The sequence below is a fragment of the Mesocricetus auratus genome, unplaced genomic scaffold, assembly GCF_017639785.1.
Source record: "Mesocricetus auratus isolate SY011 unplaced genomic scaffold, BCM_Maur_2.0 Super-Scaffold_100041, whole genome shotgun sequence".
Lineage (NCBI taxonomy): Eukaryota > Metazoa > Chordata > Mammalia > Rodentia > Cricetidae > Mesocricetus > Mesocricetus auratus.
In genome coordinates this window covers 3,985,868-3,998,427 of record NW_024429218.1, presented here as the reverse complement: position 1 = coordinate 3,998,427, position 12,560 = coordinate 3,985,868, and the positions used below count along the sequence as shown (strand labels likewise).

Here is a 12,560-nt window from a genome sequence, read left to right as displayed (position 1 = left end):
TTATACATAGTCACACATACACATACCACATATACACATATGTAAATTCTTCTTGATGTTTTGATCACCCCCTTACTAACTCAGTTGGCATGAATAGAATAGAATGGAGGCTAGAATTTTTATGAAAATGTAAAGAACTGATTACAAGGGTTGGGTAGCATCTGCGTTTGGGTGGAAGAGAGGGTAGGGGTAAAATAACAAACAAATATAAAAATTCACAAATACAAAAACAAAGAGGATTTTGGCCATTTGTATTTTAGATCCACACTTGCTTCATGTAGTTGAATGTTAAAAGTCAAATTCCCAATTTAGAATGGAATAAACTCTATTCATGAAAGTCTTAGGGCTGGGGGTTTGAGCCAGAGGTACATTTGCTTATCAATGCATGGTCATCCCTACATCAACACACACACATACACACACACACACACACACACACACACATCAAAGCTCACCATACCAAAAATCTAAAAATGCACCCAGCAAACCTCATCCCATCATCTCTTTAACTGATCTACTTTCTAATAAACAAAAATGTAGTACCAATATTTGGGGCTTTCCACATGTATTTATTCCCTAGTTACAAAAATAACTCTTGGTGGATTGCCACAGAGACTATTTAATACAAACTAAGCAAGAATTCCTAAAACAGTTTCTTTTTTCCACAGAAAAAGGCAGATTCTGGACAGAACAGGTCTCAGCTCTCACATGGAGCTAGCCCAGGTATGGGTGGTGGCAGCTGGCCACTCCACCGTGCTCTTCTCCGCAAAACTTTGTTTTCAATGCCACTTACTTAGTTTACTGATTAGAGAGAAGAGACAGGAGAGGTCCTAGGGTGAAAGTGTCAAGGGTAATTAAGAAGGTGCCAGAAATCAGTTTACCCATTTCTCTTATACTGAGCCAATCGTGTGACTAGGGAAAGAAAACCAGATTGATACCTTTAGTATTGTGAAAAATCTATTTTTTTCCATTTTCTGAAAATCAACTTTCTTCTGGTAACAGATTCTACCTTTCTCAGAGCAACACCCTTGTCAAACTCTGGGTCTTGGACCTCAGGTTGTCTGGTTCGGCATCCCTCATGGTGAGGAGAACAGCAAGTTGAGCCATGTTCCATCAGAGACAGCTCCATGGGGACCTTGGTAGGAACTACCAGGAACAAATCACTGCTTTAAATGGGGGCCTGGTACCCCTGTCTGTAGCCCAAGAGATAATGGGCAGGCTAGAGCCAGAACAAAGTCAATGGCCAAGGGAATTCTAACAGCCTGGCTTAAGACTGTGGTTTATATAATATGAAGTCTATGTTAAGACTTTTCAGGCAAGGGGGCCAACAAGTTTCCTCTGGGCTCCAGCCAGTGTGAGATGAACTGTCTGTCATTTCTAACAAGAATACATCTACTGAGAGAGAGCGACTTAACTCCTACTAGAAACTCTACGCTGCACTCTATCTATCAGGTAATTTAGATTGTAAACCGGGCTGTGGTGTGGCTCTATGTAGAACACTTGCCTACATGTATGAGGCCCTGGGTTCAATCCCAGAACTGTGTAAAAAAATAGTTCCAATAAAACAGTGTAAAACCATCCTAGGAGTGAAGTAACTTCATATTGCAGAACTAAGAATACAACTGAGGTCTCTGGGAAAGAAAGGTGTTCGAACCATGGATGTAGCTCTTTCAAGTCCCCCAGGCACCCACTCGTCTCTGCACAGGTTTCCCTGAGAAGCTAACCTCACAGGATCTTCATGTGAAGCTTCTTAGAGACATAAATGTCAACGACAAAATAATTCTTCCAGCAAGAGTGAGAACTCTCCCCACTCAGAGAGTCTTCAACATTAATAAAACCATCTGGCCTAAGTCTGATATTAATTAACTGCTTGCCAGCGAGGGTAGAGGGAGGAGAAACAACCGTTTCGACTGAAGATGTCCTTGTTTGCCTGGATGGAAGCCAAAGCTAGCCTACACATACACATTCAAGCCCAGGCAAACTTTTCCGTTACAGTATTTGAAGGGAAACCTTCAGCAAGAATAAAGGCGGCACTTGGAAGAGGGGGCCTGGAGTTTGAGTAGTCACTGAGGAAATGTTCTGAACCGCACATAACTTAATCTGAGCCTGCATCTCTACGTTCACGTTTCAATTTGCACGGATGCATATATTTGCAGAGAAATACTGCGAAGGGAGAAAAGACGAATTCTGTGTGACTACTGAAAAATGCTATACTAGAACATGCAGATCGGATGCTCACTGACGCGGAGTTCTTGTTACATGCTGACTGGCTCTGCTGGTGGTTCCAAGGGCTCCCAGGAAACGCTGCTCAGTGGGAAAAAAAAATCCTCTGGGAGTTTTTAAGATAAGGTGTCATTACTATTCATTACTGGCAGATTACATCAAAACCATTTTACAAGAATTCCCAACAACACTGCAAAGTGGACCGTGCAGGCAAAGGGCACTCAGAGGAATGTGTAAAGGGAACACCCACGTGAACATTTACCTTCCACGGCTCTTTTGAAGAAGACTTTGCAGCTGCCACAGGTCACTACCCCATAGTGACATCCGGAGGCCTCATCCCCACACACCAGGCAGATTTTGGAAGGTCTTGACGATCCAGTAGAAACACTTCGTAAAGTAGAGCTAGGGAGAGAAATCAAGATTTAAATAACTTCACTGTGATGGCATATCTCCTGTCCTGTTCAGTTGCATTCCAAATTTTCAACAGTCCTGCCCCCTTGAGTGAATTCAGTTTCCTTGGTCACACATTGAATGACTCCGGAAAAATGAAGGTGAAGTCATTTAAATCAGTTGGATGGTACCATCAAGAGTGGCAGGCACATAGGCTGGAGAGCCACCTCAGTGGTAAAGTACTTGCTCACCGTGGAAAAGGCTTGGAGTGCAGATCCCCAGGAACTCACATAAGTGCAGGGCCTACCTGTAGTCTCAGGACTGAGGGGCAGAGAAAGGGCATCCTCAGAGCACGCTGGTTAGTCAGAGAAGAAAGCTTTGGGTTCAGTGAGAGATCCTGCCAAGGTGTAGAAGTATACACATCATCAAGATATACAAGATGGAGAGTGATGGAGGAGACATGTGATGTCATCCTGTGGCCTCCACATGCATGCACGCACACGTGCACACACACTCACCTAATACATATGTGAGCATGCACACATACATGTACACATAAGAAAAGAACAGTGTACAGTCGGTTTTCAGTACAGGGAGACGAGGGAAGAAAAAAATGGCACATGAACACATTCCTCCCTTTGCCTGTGTCTGAGAGTATTTCAGAAGCCATGCCATGAAGATCACCAACGTGACTTCACAGACATGAACTGAGCAAGGACAACACCAAAGGCATGCCCAACTGATGGGGTCAAGGGCACTAGACCTCAAACCTGCACGAAGAGCTACGGGGACCAAGGAAGGTGGAGAGCAGGGGAAAACTGTTTTCAAGGGAAGAGCGCAGCAATGGCTATCTATCCAATACCGGTGGTCATCCCTGGAAACATCCATGAAAGCAACATATACAGACACAGCATGATCCTGAAATACATATATGCACGTGTGTACATATGTGCATTTAACAACAATTAATGAAAAAAAGAGGAGGCCATGGATTTGAGGAAGAATAAGTATACAGAAAGATTTGGAGGGAGGAAAGGAAAGGGGAAATGATAATTATAATCTTAAAAATAGAACAAAAATTATTTAATAAATGTACAAAACCAAACTTTAGCCTTTTTATTATACTTTGATGGATACCTGAAAATATATGCTATATCTGGTTTTACTATTGATGGTATCCTTTCAAATTAGTAAGCAAAATGAATTATATTGACTATGTCTGTAATAGCAGGGCTTTTGGAAGGGCCCAAAAGTAGCCTTTAAGCAACAATCTGTTTGGAAGCTGTTTAAGAGGAACTTTCTTTAGACGTTTTATACATTACTGGGTTAATTAATGGTATGCTCCAAACAGAATGCCTTACATTCTGATGAGCAACGGCAGCTGAGTGACAGCTGAGGTAGGTGTGTCCTGAGCAGGTAGAGAATTGTACTTTTCTGAATATTTACCAGTACGTCTTACGCAAGGTACTGAGGAAATAAATATAAAAACCCTGGTTTCTGCCCCAAAGCTAGTGGGGGCACAAATTATCAATGTTTGTGTTGCTGCGGGGTATGATGGTGCTTGCTACACTGTGGATTCAGCCCTGCAATCCGGGGAGGGCAGTGATGTGGGCGTCAGGCAAACATTTCCTCCAACCCGGTGGCGGAGTTGAATTAGGTAGCATGGTGGTGAAACGGGGAAATGGAAGCAGAGTGTCCAGAGGCTGAGGGGGTGTCCTGGCCACATTCGGGGGGCCTTGGGTGCTATCTGCTTCAGCTCTTCCCCACGCTACACACGTCCAACCCAGCGCGAAGCAGCAGACAGGGAAAAACAAACCAAAACACCAGCTCAAAGTAAACACACCCAGTGGCCACAAAGCTCATGTCATTGTCACGGTCCTACGCTTCTCAGATTTGCTGAAACCCGGTCAAGTTATGTTCATACGCATTTGTCTAGAAACACTTCCAGGGCATGAACAACCCTGTTGCCAAAGTCAGCCGGAAGAACCTACATTCGCCGCTCAGTCCACTGTAGCATGGCTGCCTTTCCAGAAAGTGCCTTTTTCAACCATGGGCTGAGACAGCCCTTTCCCAAGCTGTTTCTCCTCCTGAGAAAGGGGCTCTTTATTACTTTTATTAGTGCCCTCTGACTCCTTTATGGCATTCAAAACATTCCATTCCAGCACCAGCAGCTCTGCAACATATTGGCTGGGAAAACTCTATCCATGCTCAGGCTGACTCACAGGACACTTCAGAGAGAAGCCGCAACTGTAAATATTTGGAATATAATGTAGAATCATCATTAAAATGTAATTGCCTTCTCACAATGACAAGCACATGTGGGCTCTGTCTGGTTTGGGTTTTGTGGTGCTGGGATTGAATTTGGCTTTGCGACCACTGAGCCCAAATATGAGATTTTATTCAACATTTTTTGTGGGTCCTGATCTTTTACTGGTCTCTTAGCTTTGGTCTTGGAACTCTTGTCTATTCTGGCCGAATTTCCTCTTGGTGTGATCTCATCTAGTTTACTGACTTTAAATAACCCCAGTGTCTTTTGGAGTCCCGCATGTCCATCTTCAGAACTTCAGACCACTTATCTATCTGGCTGCCAACCCGGCATCTCCACCAGGGGCTCTAACAGCACCCCAGACTCAACACGCCCACCCCCAACTCCGCTGGGTCTCTGCTCCTCTGCTGGCTGTCCTCCACACCTCTATATCTGTTAATGCAAACAGCTGTGGGTTACATTGTTTAACCTCTCCTTAAATTCGTGTGTTGAAATCCTGGTCCCCAACCCTTTAGAATGTGACCTTCATGAGGGCTGCTAGTATGTGTATTAATTTTGGCGAAGACATATTGGAGTTAGGTGAGCCTTTAATTCAGCGACTGGTATCTTCATCAGAAGGGGAAATCGGGCCACAGATACCAACACAGTGAGTGCCATGATCGTACATGTACAAGGCAGAAACTGTATGTGTTTAAAGGCCAAAGGGCATCCCAGATTGCCACATTCTCCATTAAGGACCTCTAAGTCAGCATCGCTGGTCTTGGTCTTGGATTTACAGCTTCCCAAGCTGAGGTGTTTTCCAGTGTGTAATGGTTTGTTTGAATAGTCCTGCAAACTAAGGCGGCAGCAGCCTTTAGATTTTTTTCTAACTTCTGTGGTGTGTGTGTGTGTGTGTTTGTGTATGTGTGTGAGTGTGTGTGCGCGCGTGCACGGCTACGCTTATCCTGAATTTTCCTTGCTCGTTCATACACACACCTGACACATGCAAGCTGTTAGGTCTCACTCAGCACACACCCAGGTTACTTCTACAAGCACCAGAGGTAGGACTTCTGTGGAACTCTGAGAAACTTCATAGCTAGTCTTTCTTTTTCCCTTCTCTCCTTCCTCCACTCTCAAGCCTGAATATTCTGTTCATCTACCCTTTGCCTCGAAAACACTCCCAAACCTCCCCACACACTTGGAGTCCAGCACAGGGCCACAGAGCACGTTGTTCTCTTCTTTCTCGCCCGTGCATCCTCTTCAAGAGCAGCGCTGAGCTCCCTGATGTCTTCAAAGCAAACATCGAGATATCAAACAATGCAGTGTTGCTTGTCATGCTTCCTGTGCTCTCTTTGTGGGCTGTGTCATCTTCACAACAGCTGCAAGCTCAGTGTGAACCCAGATTCATTTGTGGTTTTCACTTGTCTGCCCCCCCCCTTCCAGGGATGGAACCTGATTCTCAACAGGCCTCTGACGTTAGTTGTGGTCTTACACATTCCCCAGGCTGTGCGGCTCTCTTCGCAGACAGGACAGCTTTAAGGGGTGGGGCCTGGTGGGAGTAAGTCGGATCTCAATTCTTCCCCTTTCAATTTCTCTGCTTCCAGGCCACCAAAAGTTGAACAAGCCTCCTCCACCTTACATGACGTACTGTGTCACCACAAGCCCCAAACGACACAGCCAAGTGATCATGGATTGAAAGTTCAAGCTGACGCTCAAGTCCTTCCGTTACTAACCAGGTGTTCTCTTACAGTCAGAAAGCTGACTCACAGGGCACCCAGACAACACGTGCTTCTGAGCCATCCATCAGGCGGCGTCCTCCTCACCGCTACGCCATCAAGTGTGACAGCCCGCTGCTGCCTTTGAGCAAGACAACATGATCACACCTACTCACCAGTAGAGAAACAACATGGTAGGACAGCCAAACCTAAGCGAGATGCCGGAGAGTGCAGCATACCCAGGTCCACCGTGGACTGGAGATCACAGCATCAGTCAGTCTGCTACATTAAAAAATGGAGTCATCATCCTCTTCCTCCAGTTCTCAGTTACATCTCCCGACAAGAGAGTGTCAGCTTCGCCTCAGTCTGCCTCGGGGTTTATCTGCCAGCATCCCAAGCTTTCTCATCCCTGTCTAACACACGTCTTCTTTCACAGGCTCTTTCCCATGCTGCTCAACAACTTTGTCTGGCCATCTTCCCGTCTCATTTCCACAGCCCGTCACTTAAGGGTCTTATGCACAACGTGTCTTCAGACAGTTCTCATCTGATATCTAAATCTCAGTTCAACTCTGCCCCCCCTTTCCATAACCTTCCTGCTTCTGCTTACTGTGAACTTCGTAAATATGCCAGTCTCAGAGCCCTGTTCGTCTCCTTTTCCACACTCGGATATTCTGGAATGCTACTAGCACCTTGGAAGGACTCAGGGTCAAATCCTGTACCCTTGTCCCTTTGACATCAGTGGATAGCAATGACCACACGTGCGTTAAGCCGCTTCATGTAGACCCTGTAGCACCGTGGCGGTCTTTTGATATTTTGCACTGTGGAGTCTCCTCTCGTGGCTGCCTTTGCTTTGGGGCCATCTGTAAGTAAAACACGGTCTATCTGACCATAAGCACTGTGATATACCACCACAGGAGATCTGCTAACTGTGCTGCCTACTGAGTGACTAAGGAGGACACTCTATACAGGAAGGAAGTGCTGGACAGAGGAACCATTCATGTCCCACGTAGGATGAGGCAGAACAGCCTGAAATCTCCTCAAGGTGCTCTGAATGGTGTGCAATTTAAAACCTAGGGAATTTTTCATTTTTTGGAAATTTCCATTTAATATTTTCTGACTATAGGTAAGACAACCAAGACTGCCCAGGGATTACTACTCTCTTCCTCCACCAATCAAACATTTGGTTATCAAATGCTGCTTATCAGCCTTGCACAGCCTTCCTCTTGCTGCCCTAGCTCAGGTCTTGGGCAGTTCCAGGGGCTCTTCTCCATCTCTGGTCTTACTCCCATGCTCAGAGACGTGTCACTGGCTCTGCTGTATGTCATCAGTAAAGAAAACCTTGTGAGACATTTGAGTTCTTGTCCTATGGCTAACCTTCTCATAGGTCTCCCTGTGGTGTCTGTCTTCCATTCACACGTTACTAACCCTGCTGAGGGGTCTGAATGACCATTTACGTAACCGGGCATTTTCTCCTCCCCCACCCTCAACCCCCTCCCCCATACACATTTTCACGGGGCGTGTCCAGCTGGCAAGTTAACCCTTTTCTCTTGACATCTTGGCAGTAAGGAAGCACCTCTCCTTCAACAGACACCACATTGCGCTTGCATTAGTGACCTGAGAACTTATCCTAATCCCTCTAGGGCAAAAACCTTATCTACTGCTCTCTGTGTTTTTCTAGCCACTGACCTGGGTTGGCATTGTTTACTGAATGGATAAAATCATATTCATAATGTCGTTATAGGAGAGCATAAATTCACAGAGGGCAATTTTGCAGAAGGTAAATTAATAAAGCCAAGGTTATAGGTTCAATTTTCGGGCAGTTGATTTAGCTTCAGAGAGAGAGAGAGAGAGAATAAAAGAGAATATGCTTACCCAGACAAATTAAAACAAAGACCTCAGGACGGGGACGAGGACTGACCTCTTAAGCAGCTCATTCTCATTGTCCCATCACTTAGGGAGAGCTTGGTAGTGTATTATCTTTTATGGAGTTACCTTTGTTGATAAGTGAGTCATTAAAGTTTGAGGGGGACAATTCTGCCACAGTTCATAATATATAGCAGTCATAAATTAAAGAACAGAGGTTCAACTTAGAATCTAAACTGTGCAAACCAAGTTACAGCTTAAGTTACCTGGTAAGGGAAAACTCAAGAATACAAATGCAGCCAGGCGTTGGTGGCGCACACCTTTAATCCCAGCACTTGGGAGGCAGAGGCAGGTGGATCTCTGTGAGTTCGAGGCCAGCCTGGTCTACAGAGTGAGTTCCAGGACAGCCTCCAAAGCCACAGAGAAACCCTGTCTCAACAAACAAACAAACAAACAAACAAAAACAACACAAATGCTTTGGAAAATAAAATTTAAAACATAGTGATGACGACACCAACAATTAAGTGGTTATTGATAAATGTGGTGGGGCAAGAAAAATGAAATAAAGTCCAAATAATGGGAATACACAGACACACACACACACACACACACACACACACACCAAAAACAACCCAACAAAATGAAAAACCAAAACCAAACAAAATCCCACTAGGATGCAAAACTCAGTGAACATCACTCACTATTACAAAGAAACTTGGAGAATAGTCCAAATCACATAGTCTCCATATAAGACACAGATGTTAAAAATTGGGCAGGCATTTCACAGTTGACTGGAAATGTGCCACGGAAAAGGAAGAGACACCATTTCCAAGAACGCACCACATTTACAGCACGTGAATGCAGTGACAGATAGCAATCTTCGGTATAAGCAATGCAAGCAGGAAAGCCTGGTGAACTGAAAAGCACTGGAAGAGGCAAGTGTGAAAAGTACGTTCCCCAGGGCAGGACTGAGCAGCAAGCACAGTTCACCCTTAAAGAGCAAGGGCTCTGTGTTTCACTCCTGGGGCAGCTATGAATGAGCCTATGCGGCGAGCAGAGAGCATCACAATACTGGGGTCTTAGTTTCATTTCCTGGTGATCTGATAAAAGCAAACTGAGGAAGCAAAGGTCTATCTGACTCACAGTTCCAGCTCACAATCCATCACTGCTGGGAAGGAAGGTGGAAGGGACCAGAAGCAGGTCCATCGCATTCATATTCAGGAGCGGAGAGCAAGAAAGCCTGCATGCTTGTGCTTAGCTTGTAGTTTCCTTGCCCGCCAGTCCCAGGCTCAGCCTAGGAAACGGTGCCACCCACGCTCAGGGTGGGCCTCCCTCTCACTTAACATAATCCAGATACGCCCCCACCTCCACCACAATATTTTCAGAGGTCCTTTTTTGGGGGGGGGTGATTTTAGGCTGTATTAAACTGACAATTAAAATTAACCATCACAAAAGAGAAAAGTTTCAAGATTCAAGAGAAAAATGTTCAGAAAACACAGACAAACAAACCAGTACTTCTGATTAGGCAGGGGAAGAAAGTCAAAGAAGAAAACTTCCAAGGCAGAGAGGAGGAGGATTGTGAGTTCAAAGACATCCTCGGCTATATAGTGAGTCTGTAGGCAGCCTGAGTGGGCTACACCATACCTGGTCTCAAAATCCAGACAGACAGGGAGAGAAGAGAAGCAAGAGAAGGAGAAGGCGGGAGGGAGGATGAAGAGAGTAAGCAGACAAGATAGCACCGTCTTGGAGTGGAAGGGACAGGTGGATGGTACGCTCAAACAGACCAATGTCACCAAGAGGACAGGCAACACAATAGGCCAACCACCGGGGGCAGCATTGCTGACACGGCTACCATCAATGACAGTTTGTATGTGTATGTGTATGCATAATGTGAATACAAGCTGTACTGAAACATGGGTGTTATACATCTTTCCTATCAAGGAGTCTCCATACACAAGAAAATCTGATTTACAGAATTAAATGCATAGTCATATGTGGAATCTCTAAGAATAACATCAAATTATCTCCAGAATGAGGATGAGTGTACATATGACAATCAATGGTTTCCAATATGACAAGTAAATACAGATACTAAAAAACTGCAGCATGCTATTATTGGTTGTTGTAGTCACTGGCATGTACCAATTTATATACAAGGTACTTTTTAGAATCCCCTGTAAGGTAATTCTGTGGTCAGAGATTTACCACAAAGAACATTTTACAGGAACTACAACTGGATCCTTGCTTGAATATTTCTTTTCTTTTTTTTTCTGAGAAATGTCTCACTGTGTAGCACTGGCTGGCCTAGAACTTGCTATGAAGCCAGGCTGGCCTTGAACTCACAGGGATCTGCCTGCCTCTGCTTCCTCCATGCTTGAGTATTTTTAAATGACTTTTGAAAAAAAGAGTGTGTGTAAAATGTGTTTGTGTGTGTGATGAGTGTATGTGTGTGTGTGTTTGTGTGTGTGTAACTATCCTTCTGTTACAAAGCAGTCTAAAACACAGTAGATATCACAAGACACTGAGGAGTGTTGGATTTGTAGCTCATGTTTCTTGAACCTGGGTTATTTAGAAATCAATCCCTATGGTTCCTATGTGTTTTGCATTCGCTGAATTAAAAAAATGTTGATATAAAATGTGCTTTCTTCTCATGGACTTTGGAAGCAGAACAGTACCTCTTCTCTCTCTCATACATTTAACTGAGAGTCACAGTTTCGGCTTTGCCTTGCCTTCTGGAGCTATGGTTTCCCGTGCAGCTGGCATCGCTGTGAGGATGGCCGGCTCAGCTCTTCCGATGCTCTGTGATGTGGGCCTGCCTGCCAACTGCACCCTCTTCCCACCTCCCTCACAAGATGAAGGGATGTTTTCAAAAAGAATGTACACACAGTAGGGCTGGGACAAGAGCATTCAGTGGTCTATGGCATTCTTAACGACGACACTGCCTTCCTTAGCTGATGACATTCTCACTTCAAGTGTACTAGGTGCCTACCTTTGAGCAACGGCATCACTCCTCAAACTACTAACACCAGCGTCTTGTATGAAACTCAACATCCCTAGGAAGACAAGGATCCATTCCTCAACACAGAACTTTCTAAATAACAACTGAGGTATTATTAAATAAGGGAAAGTTTGAAAAATGTTTTCTCAGGTAATGCCTTATTTTCTCAGGCATAATCATGTAGTTGTGAAATAGCATAAAGGCTTCCATCAGTTTAATACTCTAACATAATGTTTTAATAAAATTATAAGGAATGTATTAGAAGAAAACATCTCCCTTCACATATTAGCTTGCACTAGATAGAGCATGTGTCCCTTTACAAAACAACCGCGAGGTTCTCCAGTCACTAAAGGTTTGTTTGATGGCAGTCTGTATTGTGTAAAAAGAGCATTGCTACCCCTACTCTTCAAGGCAAGGTGACTTGTCACTGATTTGTACTAATAGGCAACACCAAGAAGAATGGCTTTGTCAGTGATGCGCAATCCTTTTCAGGGGACGGAATTGCTCAGTGGGAAACTCTGAAGCCCCCCCACACACAGAAAGAGCAAGAGAGAGTGAGAGAGAGAGGAGAGAGAGAGAGAGAATGGCCATGGGTGCACCAGACACACAGATGACTCTTGATGAGTGATTTGTATTTTTAATTAGCCACTCCCTCACAGGAAAGGACAGAGGTGGTTGTGGGCAATAGCATCAAGCCAACAGGATTCAGCAAACCAAGGGGCTAAGCCTGCAAAGAGATTCAGAGGCATGCTTCGAACCCACCCCCAGGAGTCAGGAAGAGGAACCCATGTGCTCTTGCATTTGTTCCTAACCTCCACTGGAAGCTGCTTTGGAAGTTCTCCCTTTCAAGCTGGGTCTGTAGAATTACATGGTGTGAAGTAGGTGCTTCTCCACGGTCCTCAACCCACAAAGTCCAGAATCCCTGTGGTTCACTAGGATATATTTTCCTCATTCTGGCATTAGCAACACAACCATGATCATCTGCCCGAAGAAAATCTCCAGTTCAGTAAGAGGATGCTTTCTTATCCGTAGGCATTGCTCCCCTCCCCAGACAGGGGCGGAGCCGCTCTTGTAACAAGGCTCTCCATCAATTTCGACTCCTTTTGAACTTATGATATTACTATTA

The 12,560-nt window shown here is 44.8% G+C and overlaps 1 protein-coding gene across 5 annotated transcripts in view; it reads right to left on the bottom strand.

The window, feature by feature from the left end:
• Nucleotides 1-12,560, bottom strand: part of Nr3c2 (nuclear receptor subfamily 3 group C member 2) — a 332,360-nt gene that overhangs the window by 162,253 nt on the left and 157,547 nt on the right. For all 5 annotated transcript variants that reach the window (XM_040734819.1, XM_040734820.1, XM_013118894.3 and 2 more), the window contains one exon: nucleotides 2,486-2,625. In XM_040734819.1, the coding sequence (XP_040590753.1) occupies nucleotides 2,486-2,625 (140 nt within the window). The remainder of the gene's footprint in view (nucleotides 1-2,485; nucleotides 2,626-12,560) is intronic.